The 21068-nt window shown below is 31.4% G+C and overlaps 1 protein-coding gene across 1 annotated transcript; it reads left to right on the plus strand.

The window, feature by feature from the left end:
* Nucleotides 1-4170: 4170 nt before the first annotated feature.
* Nucleotides 4171-20447, plus strand: Cda4 (chitin deacetylase Cda4). The gene is made up of 22 exons (XM_080178575.1): nucleotides 4171-4208; nucleotides 4777-4854; nucleotides 5359-5433; nucleotides 5709-5793; nucleotides 6109-6138; nucleotides 6873-6942; nucleotides 7295-7355; nucleotides 7719-7759; nucleotides 8014-8057; nucleotides 8659-8719; nucleotides 9185-9266; nucleotides 9405-9459; nucleotides 9755-9849; nucleotides 10161-10197; nucleotides 10850-10900; nucleotides 11420-11478; nucleotides 12638-12686; nucleotides 13159-13218; nucleotides 17467-17538; nucleotides 18218-18289; nucleotides 18984-19082; nucleotides 20284-20447. Exons 7-22 carry the CDS (start codon nucleotides 7297-7299, stop codon nucleotides 20365-20367), a joined length of 1020 nt encoding a protein of 339 aa, XP_080034701.1. The 5' UTR covers nucleotides 4171-4208; nucleotides 4777-4854; nucleotides 5359-5433; nucleotides 5709-5793; nucleotides 6109-6138; nucleotides 6873-6942; nucleotides 7295-7296; the 3' UTR covers nucleotides 20368-20447.
* Nucleotides 20448-21068: the final 621 nt, after the last annotated feature.

The raw sequence follows: 21068 nt of genomic DNA on the forward strand, positions 1-21068 counted from the left end.
TTCATCTATCATTTATAAATATTTAATCATTTTATGGACGTGATTACATTTTTAAAACAATTTTTATACTTCTATGTATTATGACTAATCAATAATCATACTAAATATCCAATTATATGAAAATAAATACAATGGTGAAATATGATCAAAATGTTGTCAAAAAAGCTTTAAAAAACATGCTTCTGGTATATTTATAGAGTTGCTACCCTATAACAAACTGTACTTGAATGAATCATTGGAATCGATTGAACGATTTTAATATGTTATAAGATGAGTTGAGCTACGGCCGACTCTAATTATAGAAAAGCTTTGCTTTTAAAAATATAATACATAACTTTATGTAAAACATCCACGTGACTTTGAAAATTGTGAATACGCTTAACCCTATTCGCGAGGGCCTTTGGCTTTTAAATCACTTTAAATACAATTATAATGCAGCTTGTAGTGCCAACAAAAAATGACATCTTACAGTACAAATGAACAATGATAGGCCATTATAAATTTATATTGACCAATGGTGAAATGTATACTAGCCTATCATTGGTCATTTGTATGAAGTTATATTCTATAGGCACTATAAGCTGATTCTACTAAGGGTGCTTTTCGCACATTTAACGATTTTTTTAGGGGGGGGGGGGGGAGGAGGGTGTATACATCTGCTCCATACCTAACGAACAGGGTTAAGTATTATTTATTTATGCCTTTGTGAAGCTATCTTGAATATGAATAGTTGGTAGGTGGAACCATAGGAAGAGTGTTCATACAAAGCCGCTGTTTTTTTAAATAGCTTCCTTTTTTGTGAGGTATAAGATTTAGCCAACAGATCTATAGTATAGATGTACATAGAGACAACTACCTCCCTTCCTTTTTCAAAGACCTCTTTTGTCTGTTTCTAAAAATTATTTTCTGCTACTTGGCTGTGTTAATATAAGCGACACCATTGGTGTTTTACTCTAATGTTTAGCCAACAAGCGAAATAAATATAGAATGATAATTTGGGGGCAGATAAAAAGGTCGTCAATTTTTCTAAGTGTTGCCCCCCAAAATCAGCAAAAATCACATAAAGGTTTTGTGATTTTTTTGAGATAATTTCGTTGTTGGTTTAATCAACTTTTTTTTGTGAAATGACAATTTTTGTATAATAGTTGACATATCCTTCTGTTTAAGAGACCATTAACAACAATTTAAAGACATTACCAAAAATTTAACTAGTTAAGTTTTTAAGTTAAGTTAAAGTATAGAAACTAAGTTAAATTATCTATAGGTTATTTTACCAATATAATGTTACCTAGAAAATAAATAGATATACCTTTTTGTATGAAAAAAACAATTATTCCTAGGCTTGTAATTTGTAAAGTTAGTTAAAGAAACAGCTATTAAAGTTGTACAATTATATTTAAAATTATCAAAGTACAACAATATTTAGCAATATTTTTTTTACAATTTTGGATAAACACTTTTAAAGCCATTGAATTTAAAGGGAGAGGGCAGAGAACCAGAGATCTCAAAGGATAGACGATGGACGACAAAAATATACGTACTGGTGTATTGATGATAATAAACAAAATTTTCCTTTCTGTAGATTAAAATTATTAGTTGTAAATTTTGGATTCCGCAAATTTGAACCAGACCATTAAGATTTAATAAAAGCATGCAAAGATTTAAGAAAAACTTATTTATAAAACTTTGGGTACCAGTTTAATTTACTGTCCAGTATCCCCTCCCTCCCTGGTATGGAACACAATAAGTAGCTAGGGGTCAAGTCTTTCACTCAGTTCAATTTCAGTTTTGTAAGTGGCTGGTTCAGAGAGATCTCCGCTTGAATGCCAGTTAATAGATATTTCATAACTAGAATACTACGAAGATATTTGTTTATATGTCTATGTGACGGTGATTTAAAAACTTAATACAAAATGATTATTTTTTTCACCAATCAAATTAGAATATTTAAAACAATGTCGTTATTTGTTCATTATACAATGCTATTAAAATAAAATTGTCTCAAAGCCAGTAATGTTTTACCGTTGCATTGGAATTATAAAAGTAACATGTTTGCGTTAAATCTTCTGAAACTGTGGTAAAATATCTGCAATGACCAATTTTATTTATCGCTTTCAGTTAGTGAAATTATAATTCAGTGTTATACTACAAAGTTTGGCAGGGCTAGGGTCCTTTTTACAATGTTTTTATTTTTATTTGTTTTATTCGTCATGAGCCTATGGGGAGGGCGGGGGAGGTCATGAAAATAGCCAAACACCAGCAAGAGACAGTTACAAAGCTTCCCTTTAAAGTAAAATACCAAACCTAACCAGCATTTTCCGAGATCTTTAAATTCAGACAAAGTGTGGGATGCCTCCATTTCTACAACAATCAAAATACAGTTATTGTGACTTTGACAATTATTGGGAGTTTCTTTCTTACATTTTAATAGATGTGGAAAATTGGCAATGTTCATGTCCAAATTCGCAAATTTATACCTATAAAATCTTTACTGAATTCAGTTTTAATATTATTTACATCACCATGAGATCCATTTAGGCTGTCGAATTCTATATACAAGGGAGTAGGGATATTATTATATGGGTTATTATCCGGAAAGAATCTCTATTGGTTTTGTGTGCTCGGTCAATGTAAGATTTTATATGCAGATTAGGAAGGGACCCTAGTTCATTCACAATATTTGATAATATCAAATCAAGGTATTAATTTATTAAAAAGATGTAAGGTTTTTTGTTTGTCATTAATCACTTTACTGATGGAGTTCTCAATTTTAGCAAAGCTTCTTATAGGGCCCGAAATTTTGGATTGAGATAGAGATCAATCCCCTTTAAAATAGGGGCGCGTCTGCCGATTTATTTCAAAGTAAATTATATCTTATCTGCAGATAGTCACGAAGAAATTTTTTTTTCTAGTCGAAAACTAGAAAAAATCAGAAAGTAGTCGGATTTACAGCCTTGTAATATAAGATTATCTTACTGTCTGTACAGTAAGTTATCTTTCTAAGTTTTTTTTCCAACTTTTCGCAGTCAGCTACCTAATTTTTGTTTTTCATAAATAGGAGGGTATTATCCTCTTAGAAATTTTTTTTTCAAAATTGAAAATTTGAGTACCCCCCGACAGCGAACTATGAACTCTGGCCACAGCGCTCGGCTCCCTAGCCTGCCTAGCCGCAGCGCTCGGCCCCCTTGCCTGCCTAGCCGCAACGCTCAGCCCCCTTGCCTAAAACCTAACCTAACCTAAGATAGTGGTACGTCGGTAGTCGGGGGGGGGGGGGGGGGGGGGGGGTGGTACAAAATTGAAAATTCATCATTAGATTATTATGATCCCTAAATATTTTCCATTTAGTTCATAGTTTGACTATTTTGCTTATTGGTGATTTGATAGGGATCCCGTATTTGGTTTTGTCTCGCTACTACTACACCCTCCCTCCTCCCCCTCGTATATTTGTGTGGTGAGAAACCCAAGTGAAATTGAAAGTCTGATTGTCAATCTTTCTTTGTTATGAACATTTCAAGTTTATTTTCATTGCTGGGCGTGCACATGATTTAGCTAGGGGGGGGGGGTGACTTTACACCCCTCTCACCCTTAAAAGAGTCTGGTGGGTTCCCCCCCCCCAAAAAAAAAAATAAAAAAAATAATGCGTTTGATAAGATTTTTATGTTTATGAATTTCTTTATGTAACCTCAAGGTTAGACAAATTTTAGTGGAGTTTAAAAGTATTTTCAAAGAGACGTCGGGTTCGAGTCTATTTTAAAACACAGCATAAGAGATATTTAAAGTATGACCTCTGCTGCTTTGATAGTCCATGTGCTAAATTTTTTTTTTCATACAAACATTCATGGTTTGGTTGTCTAATAATATTATTTAATTGAAATATAAATATTTGTTCTATTTTTGCAGAATTGAAAGCTACAAAATATTTTTGTTGCCCTTTACAATTATCGTTGTTCTAAAAAGTGTTGGTTTTCTCACGGAATCATTATTGCAAAAAATAAAGTTTGTTTAAATTTTCTTTGTTTATGTGATGAGACAATGGAAAATAAATATATGTTAACCCCACAATATGGATAAAAATTATCCCTTCTGTAGATTTTAATTATTGGTGAAAAAGTATAGGCAATGTTTTATGTACAAATAATATTTTAGATATTCATTTTTTGTTTCAGAATGAATAAATGGTTGATAATTCTGTTATTTGTATCAGTAGCCAGGAAAAATATTAGATTATTTTAAACAAGGACAATTAGAACGTTATGTATAGCGCAGCAACTTCAAAAGAAAAACATGCCATAAAAGAAATAAACAATAGTAAAAAGATCAACTAAAAATATTTAAAGGTTCTCAGCAAGAAATTCCAAGATTTCCTTTTTTTTTTTGGGGGGGGGGAGGGTTCAGATTGAGTTTAATTTAAAGTCAAGAAAATAAAACATAATAATGACCGGTTCTACCCCATCCCTTATTCTCTTTTCCACTTTCAGTTTAGAAGGGTGACGCAAATTTCAGATCCCAGATTTCGCGATTTGAATAAAAATTATCTTTATATTATAACGAATTAAATAATCTTGCAAGCATCGCTTTTATCTTATGAAGAAAAATAGTAAATTAAACGATGAAAACTTAGATCTGAAATTTGCGTCACCCTTAAATATGACGCATGACCGCGACGACCGCGAGACGTGGCATTATTTTGTCCACTATCGGGGTTCACACTTTATTAATGGGTGAAAATTTAAATTTTTTCGCTTTTACAAATAAATGATTATCTGGTAATTTGCACAGGGGAGACGATGATGATTGCCCTGAATTTGAATGTCCGGCCAGAGATGGATCCTTTGCAGACCCTTGTACCTGTAGAAGGAAACAATTGTCACATCAAAAACAAATCAGGGTTATGGGTATGGGATGATGGATATAATATTTATTGCGTTGGTTGTCTTAAACTTTTGTTACTAGAACCAATGCAGATTATTGACTATTTCTTGATAACTTTAGGTACTAGCGCCGTCCGCCTGAAGCTTAAGATCTCGGTAACCACTAATCCGATTGGATTCTACTCTTCAGGGTATATACCTACTGGTCCTATGGTGGTTTTAGGCTATTTTCTAGGGGGGTGTGACACCCCCAACCCCACCAAAAACAAAAAATTCCCTCCCCCATTTTTTTGCAGAAGATTTCCTTGGTCCTTTTTTTGCAGAAGATTTCCTTGGTCAGAAGCCGCTAGTTTTAAATATATTAAAACAAGAGGGGGGGGGGGAGATTCTTAACTATGAGTGAGGGGAATGTAAGGGGTTGATCTGTGCTCGCTAGACACTTTTAGAGAAACCGCCTCTTACTATGATGTGATGATTGTTATGTTAAAAGATTTTACCAATGTGTAGAGTACTTTCCCTACAAGAACTTCTGTCCATCAAGCCTCTACTGGGATGATATCAAGTAAGATCTAGTTTTGTAAACATAATGTGGGGGAGACTGATTGGTTGGTTCAAACTATCAGTGTCTAAACTATCATTTTAATCCAAAGAAGAAGAAGGAGTATTTTGTTCATCATCATTTTGGATGTACACCAATTTTTCGTCTGTTGCCTCATCTCTCGGCTGCTACATAAGATAGACATCCTAAAATTTTGATTATCCAGTATAAAAGTTATAAAGTTAAGTGGTTTTATTGTGTTTTTATGCGCTACTAATGAGTGTCATTTTTGTTTTTAGGAAATTTTGTACTTTTAAAAACGAGGCGGTTTGTGGGCCTGTATCTACGACACCTGCCCCCTCAACTACAGAGTCACCGGATAGGGTAAGTCTTAATATCAAAGTATTAGGATGTGCGTCTGTATGTCTGTGAGGATGAACCGTTGAACCGATTTGGTATTTTTTTACAGTGAAGCTTATTTGAGGTCCAGGCAAGGTTTATAACTATTAGGGGTGAAAAATCGCTCCTGAAAACAAATAACAACCATCAAATGTTTTTTAGTCTTTCTTTTCAAATGCTAAATTGACATAGGTGAGCCGACTTCCCCCCTTCTTCCTACTTAAAACAGGGTTATTTGAACCATATTATAAAAATAAATGAATAAATAAAAACAAATAAACTAATTACAATTATTTTCAGGCAGAAAAATGTGATCCTTCTAAATGTGAGGTAACTTCGATAAAAATAACTTTATTCAAAATCAATAAATTTACAATAAACAAGGATGACAACATCCATAAAAGCGAAGCTCTGAAACGGTAGGACAAACGGACATTAACATTTGTATAGTGTCAGAACTGAATAATCAGAATATAAAAGTATAAGAGTCGAAACAAAATTGTAAGTAAATTTGTTGAATAACTGTTTGATACAGGATAATGTTTATAGACTTTGACATACTTACATTTTTAGGACTTGATTATAGAGTTTACAATATTGTACTTTGTTGTCCCAGGAATCAATATACCAAAAATCAGATCAAACGGATAATTAGATCACATAAAAATTTGTTGTTAAAAAAGTAGAAAAATCAATATGTTTAAAATGTACGTACGGACATTCTGGTAATGATTATAGAGTTGCTACGCTTTCTAAATCGTACATATCTACTACAGGAATCACCATGCAAAGTTTTAAATCGATAGGACAGTTTTAACATGCCTAAATTAACGGAAAAAAGCTATCTATCTCGGACGGACGGACCGACCCAAATTATAGAAAAGCTTCGCTTTTAAAAATAAGAATAAAACTAATCTACAGGGTGTTGTTTAATTTAATCCACTTACCATTAACTGAATTAATCTTCAATTTAAAAATATAGAATTTCAAAATGTATTTTATATCATGAATTATTTAACACTTTGTAAGAAGCTATTATTATTTTACATTTTTTTGTTTTTCAGTTGCCCCACTGTCTCTGTTCCTCGGATGGAACTTTAATACCTGGAGGCCTAGACCAAGATAAAATACCACAGGGATATTTACCTTTTTATTGTTTATTTAAAAAAGTCTTTCATAAATTACATCACCATCCTTGCTTTTATACTTTTGGCTTCAACTTTTTTGCTAGTTAAAGCTGATCATTATTGACAATTATTATAACAATAATATTGAGGGTTTACAATTGTTATCAATAAAGAAATAATATATAAGATTTTAATGTAGCTTTGACGGGTAGAAAAGTTGTTTAAAGCCTCCTATAATTGTCGACCTTTATCTTAATATATTTAATAAGTCACAATTAATCAAAAACAAATTTATTATTTAATGATAAGTTTTCATTTATTCTAAATAATCAGTTAAAAAGCAAAAACTTTTTCGTGGTAGATGGTTATGATTATGATGGATGGAGCTATAAATGATAACAATTATCCTAATTATAAAAGGTAATGCCTTTAATCGTCTATGTACCACAAACAATAAATTTAGAAGTAAGATGCATAATCCAGATAACTACCGGGTCCAAGTGGTGGAGACCCTTTTTGTCTGCTAGCAAATTGTTTTCTGTTCTTTTGTAGCGACTCGGCTATGTTTTCGTCGCTATTAGCTAATCTCACAAACAACTGTTATGAGAAAAAAAATGCGAACCTTCATAACTTAAAGTAAAGTAATGGTTACAAGTGCCCCTGCAGAGATTGTACCCCATAGGGATAGGGGCCCGGAGGTATATGGCCTGTCGTTTAGGACAGAAAATTTAGAATAAGAGTGGAAATTTAATAATAATTTATTCATTCGTACTTCTTTTTTAGTGTGTTTAGAGGGAGAAAGAACCCAAATGGCTGTAACATCAAGGAACAACTCATTTTTATTTTATATTTTATACAAGCCAGGGATATTGTATCTGAAGAACTTTTTATTCTGATGGTCTAACTTCTTCTTTTGAAAACATTGTTTATTTTTCTATATAGGGTGGGGTAATTAGATAAAAAAAAAAACAATACATATTTTGTATTAGGAAAAAAGTTAATAACAAATATATCTCTTCAATTTCCCTATCTCTGCCAGTGTCAATTTCGGTTTATTATAAAAAATGAGTTGATATTTAGGGTACATTTTTCCTCACTCATCATTATTCAAACTACCATCAGGTAAAAATAAAAAAAATTTAATGCAAATTTAAGACTTTCAGATATAGGAAGTAAAATCAAAGGGTTGGTTTTCTATGAGTGATAGAGCAACACGTTAAATTTAAATTAACAATGAACTAAGGTCATTATATGTTCGCTTGAGGTGAAAGAGAACCACTCCTTAAGAAGGCTGTATTAGATTTTAGACATATGTCCGCAGAATTTTATGAATGTATATTTGCTCAACATAATGATTTATATTTATCATTGCTGTAAAAAATTTCTTTAATAGATAATGAAAATTGTTTATTTAATAAATGTAAATAAGCAAATTTAATCAATATTAGCCGTTAATTTAAAAAAAAACTCGAAACCTTTTCGTTTTTTAAATTTTTTTTTTTTTTTGGGGGGGGGGGGGAGGGCGGAGACATCGCTTCAGAGTAATGACGATCCCCAACAATCTATTTTGATTTATTTCGATTGTTGGCTATACCTTACTCCTAAATAATCAATATATCCATTAACTAGACCTGCAGGGTTCTTCAAAACAAAAAGAAAACATAACACCAAGAAAATTTATGAAATTGTAAAAGAAAAATCTACCAATATCTTTTATGTTTAGATACAAGAATTGTATGAAGATGGACATGAGTTTGCTATTAGCAGTATTACTGATGACGCAGGTAAAAAATGTTGTTTCTATAGAGTCTTACTAGATATAATAAAACCGCAATATTGCTTCTTAAACCTTTTATGATGCCTATAAAAAATTGTGTCATACAATACAAATACAAATGACTAATGATAGACCAATGCACAGACTAAATTACTAATGTCTGGCCAGTATACATTATAATTGGCCAATGGTAAGCCAATCGGGGCACTATAAAAAGCTTCTTTCTTATATATATTAGGCACATGGTATATGTAAAATGAAATATGTAGCGGGACAAAATTTAGCCTTAGGACGGATGCTGTGAGTATTGGTGCAAAAAATATAATTAGTCAGTCCTATTTGATTCAAACACATGTTAAAAGCAACAAAAAGCTAGAGGCTTTGATTTACCCATCCACGGTTTAAGGCAAGAAATTCAACTTAATGTTTAACTTAGTCTAATAATCTATGAATTCTATACTTATTGTTGTAGGCTTACCAGAGAAGAACACAACTGCATGGGTAGATGAATTAGTTGGTATGAGAGCTATACTACAGGATCAAACTGGAATATAGTAAGTTATTTATTTTTGCCTTAAACTTATCTACACGTCAAAAATAAAAGATATTTTTTGTACAGTTACAAATCTATTAATAAATGGAGTTTCCAAAAAAAATAATGGAGGACATTTTAAATGTAATCTTTTTTTAAGTGATGATGTTTTGGGTTCAAGAGCACCTGGACTAAAATCTGGTTATAACACACAGGTATAATGTATATAACTGCAATGGCCTACTTTAGATCTAGCATAATAGGTAAAACTTGTACATAATAATAACAACAATTATTCAAATGCTTGTAGACGTTATCTATGTCAGGCTTTTTTTGAGACAGGTGTTTTCTGAGATAGGCATTTTATTATTAATAACTATAATCAAACTTTTGTTAAACAATAAGCCTAGGAATTTATTATTTTTAAAATATATATGTAGGGTTAAAAGGTAGAAACTAAAATCAAAATCAATATAGAACACAATTCTCATATGCTTATTCATTATGTAGTATGAAGTGTTGGTTGATTATGGTTTCATCTGGGACAGTTCCATAAGTGCTCCACCTCTCAAGGTTCCTGTGTGGCCATATACCCTGGATTACAGGTATAAATGCATTCTTAACAGAAGTAGTCCTGTAATTATTAACCAACTTATCATCCCTTACAGAATTACTGATCACTTTCTTATTTTCTTTATTGGTTTCAAACAATATTTCATGGTTTTCAACAAGTTATGCATCTAAAACTTTTTTTGCAAAATATTGTTAAATTAAGTCCAACTTATATTTCTTTATGTATTTTTGAATTTAGTCAACTTCAAGTCAGTTAAAAAAAATTTTTTAAAAGGCCCCAAGAAAGGTATGTAAAAGTTTGACATAATCTCTCACAAATGAAAGTAATCCTTTATTTTTATAGGATCCCTCATGAGTGCAAGACCAACTCTTGTCCAACTAGGAACATAAAACATAATAAAGATATCAAGGACAACTGACCAAATCAACCAAATCAAAAATGAAAATAAATAGACAAAGTTAGCGGGACAAAGTTACACAAAAATCAGCCATGTGAAGTCTTAAAAATGATGGATTATCCATCTATTTTGTTGGGGTTATCTTTCCCATTTCTCCTCTCATCTCCCTTATTTTTATGACGTCACATGGCTGATTTTTTTATTCACTTTGACTCGCTACAGACAAAGTTTAAGAGTATCTTCCAACTATATTTATCTATAATAAAAGGTAGAACGATGTTTGTTTGTCTGTCTGTCTGTTTGTTTGTAGCGAAGGATCTCGCTAACCGCTGGACTGATCGGGTAGGGTAGCTTCTCATAGGTCCCGGGAAGTTTATAACTATTTTCTTGGATAGTGGGACACCCCTAACCCTCCCCAAAATTTTTTTTTATTTTTTTAAAATCTAAATCACGAAAAATTAGTTTGATAAAACCTCTTGGGGCAAAGCCCCTAGACGCTAGGGGCGAAGCCGCTATTTTCCATATAACCGACAAACAAATAGATTAATCGACTGACAAACTAACAAAGGATTTCTATAGAGTAGTTTTATAACTAAAAACTTGAATCTAATTAAAATGTTTTGTGTAACCATAAAGACAATTTCCTGGATTATGGGAGCTACCACTGAACTCACATTATGTCGAGGTAACCAGTAATTTTGACAGGGTGGGAGGGAGTGGGCATTAGACTTGAAATTTCCCTAATGCCCAAAGTTTTCTATCTTATTCGGTAATTTTAGTACTTTTTTTGAACTTTGAATAGTTGGTTCGGAACTATAAGTGTCCTAACTATTTTAACCCAGGGTAATTTTATTTTACGGAAGGGGTAATTTTGTTTCCTATCATTGGTGATATGTTTCAATTTATTTTCCATTGTCTTATCCCTTAAGATCCTATAAATATTTAAAAATGAATCACGCAACTTCGACAGTAACAATTTAGACAAAATTGATTTAGTGCACAGGTGTACAGACACACCTCCTACTTATTTTTTAAAGATTTTTTGATGAAGGGCGGGAGAGTTTTATTTGTGATTTATTCCTTTATTATTTATTAATACAATGTACTAATAAAACCTAAATAACTTTCCATTTTTTAACATAGGGATAGGGCTCTTTAAATTAAATTTTGATTTTCTGATCTTTCATGTGATTTCTAATTTTAGGGGTTTGCAGCTGGACATTGCCCCTACATTGATCAATGCGTCTTTTCACATATGGACAGGTATCAATATTTATTCAAAAGCTAATACATTTCTGATGTGCATTTTTAAGCAAAGAAACTTCCAATTTTTTTTACAAAATAAGCAGGGTCATTTATTAGTTTGTTTGTTATTACTTTAGTAAGGTTAGTTATATTTGGTATTGAGAAGCCCCGCAGGGTTAGGATTCCCTACAGCTTTGGGGTTAGACATAGGAAAATACTACCCCATCTATTTTCAAAAGGCAGGGGGGGGGGGGGGAATGATTCAGTAGTTGGGAAACGTTGATTTCTCAACTATTGTTTTCGATAGACGTCTGAATTCTCTTGTGATGATTCCCTATAACAATGTGCTTCTTTAAATTTCCTTTATCTATAAATGTTTCATTGTTTTCTATTTATCTTTCATCCCTCTCTCTATCTTTATTTCTGTTTCTTTAATGTCTTTCTCCTCTCTCAATTAAATAACAATTGCATTTATTATGTAATCTATAAATGTTTCGTTGATTTTATTTTATAATACAGCTTTTATATAAAATGCATATTTTTAACATTTTTCCCCATCATTTGTTAAGAACATGAATATCAACTGCAAAATTTGCCAAATGGAAAATTCCCATCTTAGAAATAATAATCACATGTAGAATTATGTTTTTATGAAGGTTATCATAAACTATTTATTATTTAGGTTAAAAACAAATAGTTTGTTTTTATTCTAATTTAAATACACAATTAATATCTTGATCCTTATGTAGCGCAAAAATTAAAAGTCGGAACAAGAATGCCAGCATCCATAAAAGCGAAACGTCATTTAAAGTATACATTCCCTGTATATACCAATGATCGTCCATTATCTATCTTTCTTTTGTTATGGTAACGGAACATCTTCTGTATAACTTACTTTGTCCATTAGTCTATTCATGATTTTTTTTGCTTCGCTAATTATAATTTCTTTCTAGTTTATAATCAACTAGAGGCTTCGCTTTTTTTGGGAGGTTTTTAAAAAAAAGTTTTGGAGGGTTTGGGGTGTCCCACCCCTCAAGAAAATAGCTTTAAAAATCAAAGGACAGGTAACTATATTCCCTTAAGAGAAGAGCCCAGTCGGTTCTCTGGTTATTGAGATCTTAAGTTTCAGACAGACAGACATCGTTCTACTTTGTATTATAGATCAATTTATTTTTAGTGATGATATTTTTGACTGGCTGAAGGAAGATTTTGAAAGACATTATAACAGGAAAAGAACTTATATGAATTGATTACTATAATGACATAATTTTTATTTAAATGATTTGCTCAAGTCAAAACCAGTTAAAATGGAGTAAATTTTCATTTAGTCATACAAATATTTTTTAGACAAAAAAATATAAAAAAAAACTCCATAAAAAGTATAGAGAGTCTTATATTACAAATATTTAATAATATCTCGTTGATAAGTCAGCATTTGCTTGTATTCACGAGGGTAAGAGTACAACGTAATGTCGGCATTATGTCATCGATGACTACTATTTTTAAATGACACGTAGCTAACTACAAAATAACACAAAAAATATTTATTAAAAAAATTTATTTTCTGTACTATGTCAGTCATTTAAACTTTTATTTGAACTCATATAGTTGACGTTAACCATTGAAAATAAATATAATATCGACATAATACGTAACACCTTAGTCACTACTACTAAAAATATATATAAGTACTCCTATAGTAACAAAGCCCCATATGCACTTGCTATGCATACAAACTGGTTCACAAACAGAGAACAGGTAACAATTTTCCAGCATGGCTTCCAATCCGCTGGATTAGAGCCGGTTCTAAGATATACTGAAATATCATGTATCGCATCGTAATATATCCAACTATCATAATATTAAAACCAGTTTAGTGCCTTCGGCATCTCGAGGCTAACAAAACTGGTTTCAATCTTATAATTGTACATTATCATATCCGAGAAAACATTTTCTCGTATTCATTCGAATCCGGTGGATAAGAACCGGTTTTCATCCATACAAAAAAACTAAGTCTAGCATCGTATTATATCCAGCTTTCTACCAATATAAAAATGTACAATCATAAGATTAAAACCAGTTTTTTTAACACGTTTCTGCGGCACCCCGGGGCTAAAGAACTGGTTTTAATCTTATAATTGTACATTCTATATCCGCGGAAATACGATGCGAGAAATAACTATTATAATACGATGCGATAATTAACTATTTCTATTTAAACAAGGATGACAACATCCATAAAAGCTAAGCACTGAAACGGTAGGACAAACGGACATTAACACTTGTATAGTGTTAGAACTTAATTATCATAATATAAATTTATAAGAGTCAAAGCAAAATTGTAAGTAAATTGGTTGTAAAACTGCTTGATACAGGATAATTTTTATGGACATACTTACATTTTTAGGGCTTGATTATAGAGTTGCTTCGCTTATTACATTATACTTTGTTGTCCCGGGAATCAATATACCAAAAATCAGATCAATCCGATGATTTGATCACATAAAAATTTGTTGTTAAAAAAGTAAAAAAATCAACATGTTTAAAATGGACGTACGGACATTTTGGTAATGATTATAGAGTTCCTACGCTTTCTAAATCGTACCTAACTACTAAAGGAATCACCATGCAAAATTTAAAATCGATAGGACAATTTTAACATGCCTAAATTAACGGAAAAAGCTATCCGTTACGGACGTACGGACGGACGGACGGACGGACGGACGTACGGACGGACCGACCCTAATTATAGAAAAGCTTCGCTTTTAACAAGGATGAAATCATCCTTATTAGTAGCGAAGCACAAAAGATGACAAGGAAGCAAACAGAAAAAACAGAGTAACATAAGGAGTAGATACTTTTTTCAGAGAATCATTTTTTTTCTCCAAAAGCTACTTGTGCTTTCACCTAAAAGTTCCATATAAAGTTTGGTATCTAAATCTAAAATTTAATATTTAACATCCTCCCTATATTCTTCTTAAATAGCCTTAAACCTCCCTTGAACTATTGGACTATTAATACACTTTCCTGAAAATTGTGTATTATTCTATTAAATCATTTACAAGATATTTTGAGACATAATACTTTATAGAATAGGATAGCAACCAAACATTTTTAAACAGTTGCATTCAATATTTTTCAAATTATCATGATGTTTTTTCTTGGTTTCTTTGCAAATGAACAAACGTTAAGATACTTTTCATTTGTAAGTTAAGAATTCTTATATAAAATTCAAGATTAAGTAACAAATGAAGAAGTATTTTTTTCTTCTTTTTTTCAGTACAAATGGGAATCATATTCGTTGATATCTTATCTCGTTACATTAATTTAGATATTGTATAAAACAGTTATGCTAGACTAATACTATTTAGATTTGTATTTCTAGAGAGGGGTGATAACATAAGGCCAATAACAGATATTAATGATATGTCTAAGGAGTATTTATCTTGTCTATTACAGACAACAAATGTATGGTTGTTCTGTAGACATTATGTAGTATAATGTAATCACACTATCAATATGTCGATAGCAAGTAAGTTTTGACCAAATATGGACATTTTTTAAAACGGCCTTTTTTGCTGGTATCGTAAACATACTAAAACTTTTATTTTTAACGTCTTTAGATATGACGCATCTTTGGACCAGATATAAAAATACTCAAAAGAAATTTTGAATTTTACAATATTTATCTCCGATCTAAGGAAAGTTGGACTTTAATCCTTTTATTTTATTGACGTGTTTAAAAAAAATCCCAGGGCATTGCAGCCGCTTTTTCATATGACAGCTGCGGATTGTTAAAAAAGTAGGGTAGCCGATTTTTTTTTACTTAAATGAGTATGCGGTTGAACAAAACCTAGACTTTTTGTAAAAAAGACGGCCGAATGTCCATAAATCTGTACACATTTTTACTATTACTCAAGGCTTAATTAATTCATATGTATCAGAGTATAATTTTAGCGTCAGCTTGTTGTCATACAGAATTAACAATTTGATTTCTTTTGTCCAAAAATTAATTCAAGATAAATTTCTTTTAAGTTACGTGTCCTAATTTTTGTCATGACAAAGTTCAAAGTTTTGATTCACCGGGCTTCAAAAAATAGATTTTTTCAATAATAAACTCCACAAAATTTAAAAAGTAAGGTGTCAAATTAAAGATCTTACTACTTTTGTTCATGATGGCAATTTTCTTAATTTTTGTTGCGTTTTAGTACCTTAAAACCAACTTAATTTAAAAAAAAACTTAAATTACTTCAAAATGAGAGTTTTACAAAAAAAAAACGATTGCATATCTAAATTGTATGGATCATTTTACATCTACTACTTACTAAAAGCACCGATTAGCTATTTTTGAAAAAAATCACAAAAGTTAGGACACGTTCTTTACCCATAAAATAAATTTACAGTTTTTAAAAACAAGGATAATTATGTACATAAGGAGCAAAGAAAGCTAACATAATTTAGATGGAAGAAGAATGGTTATCCATAAAAGCTTTAGACTATTTGGATGTGAGATGCGTCCACGTACTCTTGGGGCTTGAATCTAAAAGGACAGTGGCTAGTAATCTACAGTGTGTTTTTTTTATGAGAACTTTTTTGAAAGCAATTTTACCCCACTTATAGTTATCAGAATTTAATGATTAATGGCTTATTTTCTTCGTTTTTTAAGGGTAATTATGAAACAACCAAAAAAAATTACAGTTTTTGTTGAAAAAGTACAGTAAATTTGAAAATTAAAAACTTAGGTGTCAACATCTAAAAATGGTTTTAGCGCATTTTTCTTATGTTCAAATATTCTACCTTTTGCAAGAATGGCTGCAAAACGCTTCAAAGTTGAGATATAGAGCTATAAATTTATACAGATACTATTGGGGACATGTACTAGAATAGGTCAAGGCCATATCTCAATCAGGGAGAAAGTACTGGCCCCCCAAAGTCGACTACTGAAAATCCAATTTTGAGCATAAGAAAAATGCGCTAAAACCATTTTTAGATGTTGTCACCTAAGTTTTTAATTTTCAACTTTACTGTACTTTTTCAACAAAAACTGTAATTTTTTTTGGTTGTTTCATAATTTCCCTTTAAAAAACGAAGAAAATAAGCCATTAATCATTAAATTCTGATAACTGTAAGTGGGGTAAAATTGCTTTCAAAAAAGTTCTCATAAAAAAACACACTGTATAATACAAAGTAGAACGATGTTTGTCTGTCTGTTTGTTTGTAGCCAAGGATCTCGCTAGCCGCTGAACCGATCAAGTTCTCTTTTACAGGGTAGGTTCTCATAGGTCCCGGGAAGGTTTATAACTATTTTCTTGGGGGGTGGGACACCCCTAACTCCAAAATTTAAAAAAAAAATCTTTTTAAAACTAAAATTAAAATAGTGAGGTCGACTAACCACCCCCCCCCCCCCCAAAAAAAAACCTCCCGCCCCAAATTTTTTTTATGTTTTCTTTAAAATCTTAAACACGAAAAATTAGTTTGATCAAACCTCTTAGAGCAAAGCCCCTAGATGCTAGGGGCGAAACCACTAGTAATATTAATAAAGTAAGTTGATTAGACATTGTATGGACAATGTTCTATATGATATATTCTCTACAGAAACGTAATAATTATGCACTTTAAACTTTGATATGTGTAATGCAAAAAATTAAAGTGACCTTATTTAGTGTGTATATGAATTTTATTTAAAAACTTCTTATAGTTTTACCTATCAACCCCTCCCCCTCCCCCACAGATTACAAAGGAACAAATGTACAAGTTTAAATAACGTTGATACCGCAGGTTGGCAGCCCCCTGCATTCAATTTTAAGAAAAATCAAGGGGGGTATAATTGTATATTAAAGGAATTTGCCATAATATCTCTTTGACAAATACGCAAAATAATCAAGTTTTTTCTGCACTTCCTTATATGTGTTTTATTAGCATATTTTAGATAAATAAACTCAATAAAAACTAATTTGATTTAAGATTTTAAATTTAGTCTAATTTGACTGAAAATTATTTTTAAAGGTTCAAGCATTAGAGAAGTTTTTCAACTACACAGAAACCCTGAATGATGTCTATTATGTAACAGCTACTCAGGTAATACTTTGAGTCTCCCATAGATAAAACTTGAAACTTGAACTAGTTGGGTAGTTCTTAAATTACTCCAATTGATGCATTTATATAACTGCTACTCAGGTAATACATGGAGTTCTCCAAGGGTAAATACTTGGAACCACAGTTGGATAATTCTTAAAATCACTCTGAATAATGTATCTAGGTTATAGCTACTTAGGTAATAATTGGAGTCCCCCAAGGGTAAATACTTGGAATTACTTTAGATGATGTCTTCTATGTAACAGCTACTCAGGTCAAACTTGGAGTTCTTCAGAAATAATGAATGGAACGACAGCGGCTTATTTTTAAAAAAATTAGTCTAATTGATGTATTCTATATTACAACTACCTTAACAATACTTGGAGTCCCCAAAGGGTAAATACTTGGAATTACTTTAGATAATGTGTACATTGTAACATTATTTAGGTACTACTTAATGTCCCGCAGGGCTCGATGTAATTTGTTTTTTTTTAAATCTTTTATTCAAACAGTGTTCAAACTTTTTGACAACTGATCTTTATCTATGGTAAGGGTAATTTGGTTTATAATAATCGGTGTTGTACTTAAATGTTTCGTCCATTCTTTGTAGATCCCAGATTAACTTAAATTAATAACAACTATAGATTTAACATATTAATCTTACAAAAAAAACTATTTTTAGGCTCTTCTTTGGGTTATAGATCCAGTAGAAATGAAAGACATCAGAAATTTTGAACCCTGGCAATGTAAACAGGTAATTATTGTTAATTAATATTGTTAGAAAAAACTTTTAAGTAAGCAAATATTTATAATTTTAATCATAAAAGACTTTTCTTTGTCACGAAAACTTTGAAGCTTTACTCAAAATATTCGGGTTTGTATTTTGATAAACTTAATGAAAGTAAACGTTTGAGAAGTTGTTTAATAATTAATCTTTGTCTGTCTGTTTGTCGTAACAATCATGTGCTTCAAAACATAAATTAAATATTGTTTAAAGAAACATACAAACAAAGTTTGTCTACTGGAATAAGACGGCTGAATTGCTTTTGCAAATTATCATCAAAACCATACAAATAATTTTGTCATTCGATACGTTGGTATTGCTATTCCGCTTATCAATGGTCATCCGTTTTTTCGGAATTACTTTTTTTTTATCTCGTTTTTTATGTTTGCCTGTAACAAATGGAATGGCTTTCTCGTATACTATTTAAGATAGGCAGCTGAATTTTTTATGAGTATATCATTTACCAATAAGCATTCAGAATGTAATTTATTTAGTCCGTCGGTCTATCGGTTATGCTACAAAAATGTATTTGTTTATTTATATAAGTTTTTGTAAATTTCATTTTCTTATATTCTTCCACACTTAACTTATTCTATTCGCTTATCAAGCCATGTTTTTTTGCTTTGCTACTTATAGATGTTGTCATCCTTGTTATTTTATTTAGGACGACAAACCCAAGGCTTGCAATAATCCCAACAAGTGTGCACTTGACCATAGGGGCGACGATGGTATTGCTGTCGTCAAATATATGACTACTTGTGAGGTAATGATTGTTATTTATCACATCGTATTAAAGACACCTTTCCAGTGATAATAAAATGAAAATGTTAGACAAGAAGGCCATGGCTAACAAAAATGTTATTAATTTTATGATTTTTATTTTAATATTCGTAAAAAGTTTTCTGTAATACATGGTTTTACAATGTGCCTAAAAATTGGTTTTGTTCCAGCGGATATTAATCGGTTTTGAAGCCATACTGGAAAATTTTTTATATCTATATTTATACCATGAACAATTTTGCATCATTTAGCGCAGCTTAAAGAAAAAATATATTACGAAAAAGACAATAAACTTTTATTCACAAATCACAAGAAAAAACTTGATGAATTATTGCAGACTAAATAAATAGAAATAAATACAAAGTAGGAAGTTATTACAGAAGCATGTTTAAGAAAAAAAAATTATTTAAAAAAAGTTAATAAACAGTAACAAGCCCTTTTCACTTTATAGGGGGAGCAAAGGCCGCTGACAATTTGTCAGTGTTTCTGTAACATAGTGGCTTTTTTATGGATATTGGATAGGGTTGTCAGCCCTAACCCTATGATTGCGGTGTAAAGCGTCCATTTGGCCATCAGACAACCAACCTTTTGATTGCACGACCTTTGTCTGAGAAGTCCTAACTGTGCATGGTAGTGAGTCACGCCTGTTTTGGAGCATTTCCCTGACTCTAACTATTTATGTCGTGCATCTGACATAGCAGCAGTATGAACCATTTTTAACGTCTTTAGTTATGACACGGTGTCGGACCGAGACGCGAACCTATCACCTTCCCGACGACGAGCGGATGCGCTACGTGTTGAGCCACGGTCGCGGGGTGAAAAAAGAGAATATTTTCTCAATATTTACAGACAATTTTCCTCAAATGATAAAATAGAAAAAAAAACACAAAATCAATACCAGTTTTGTTGGCACGTGTCTTTGGCCCCTTAAGAGCAACAAAACTGAATATAATCTTACAATTTTTCATTTTAATATCCGTGGAAAGTTGACTATAATACGATGCGAAAAAAGTCATAGCGTAATTTTTATCCTATTATTCGTGGAAATTTTTTTATAATACTATGCTATACATAATTTATAGTATTCATTGAGAACCGGAACTAATCCAGCGGATATTAACCGGTTTCAAAGTCAGACTGTAAATAACTATTCCAAAAAATGCAAAGATTATCTATAATTTCAGACCTGTCCATCTGTGTATCCCTGGTTAGGGAATGCCAAGGGACGGGATACAGACAAGAAAGATGTCTATGAAAAATATTCATAATTATAGAATTAATTTATTATAAGAAATAGTTAAATTTGTAATTTAGTTATTATATTTGTGCTAATAAATGATTGTAATTAGTGGTGTTTTCTGAAAAATTAACAAAAAAAATAATTTGTTTTTGTAATTTTGTAAATTTTTTTTTTCAGCTATAAGACATAAAAAAATAGTGTTTCTATCCTTGAACAATTCCTACTTAAACAAGGATGACAACATCCATAAAAGCGAAGCATTGAAAATGTAGGACAAACGAACATTAACACTTGTAGATTGTCATAAAATTCAAAATATAAATGTATAAAAAATGTATACAAAATTCAAGTAAACTTGTGGAAAAACTGACATACTTACATTTTTAGGACTTGATTAATATGATTATAGAGATGCTTTGTTTATAACATTGTACTTTGTAGTCCTAGAAATCAGTATTACAAAAATCAGATTAATCGGATTATTATAACACATAAAATTTGTTGTTAAAAAATCAACATATTTAAAATGGACATACGGACATTTTGTCAACGATTACAGAGTTGCTGCGCTTTCTAGATCTTACCTAACTACTACAGGAATCACCATGCAAAGTTTGGTATTATATGGATAATTCTATAATACTTAAATTAACGAACAGAGCTAACTGTCACGGACTGACGTACTAAGTGACAGACGCTAATTATAGAAAAGCTTCGCTACTAACAATA

Source organism: Acartia tonsa, chromosome 12 (assembly GCF_053477335.1).
Source record: "Acartia tonsa isolate MP-2025a chromosome 12, ASM5347733v1, whole genome shotgun sequence".
In the NCBI taxonomy this organism is placed as follows: Eukaryota; Metazoa; Arthropoda; class Copepoda; order Calanoida; family Acartiidae; genus Acartia; species Acartia tonsa.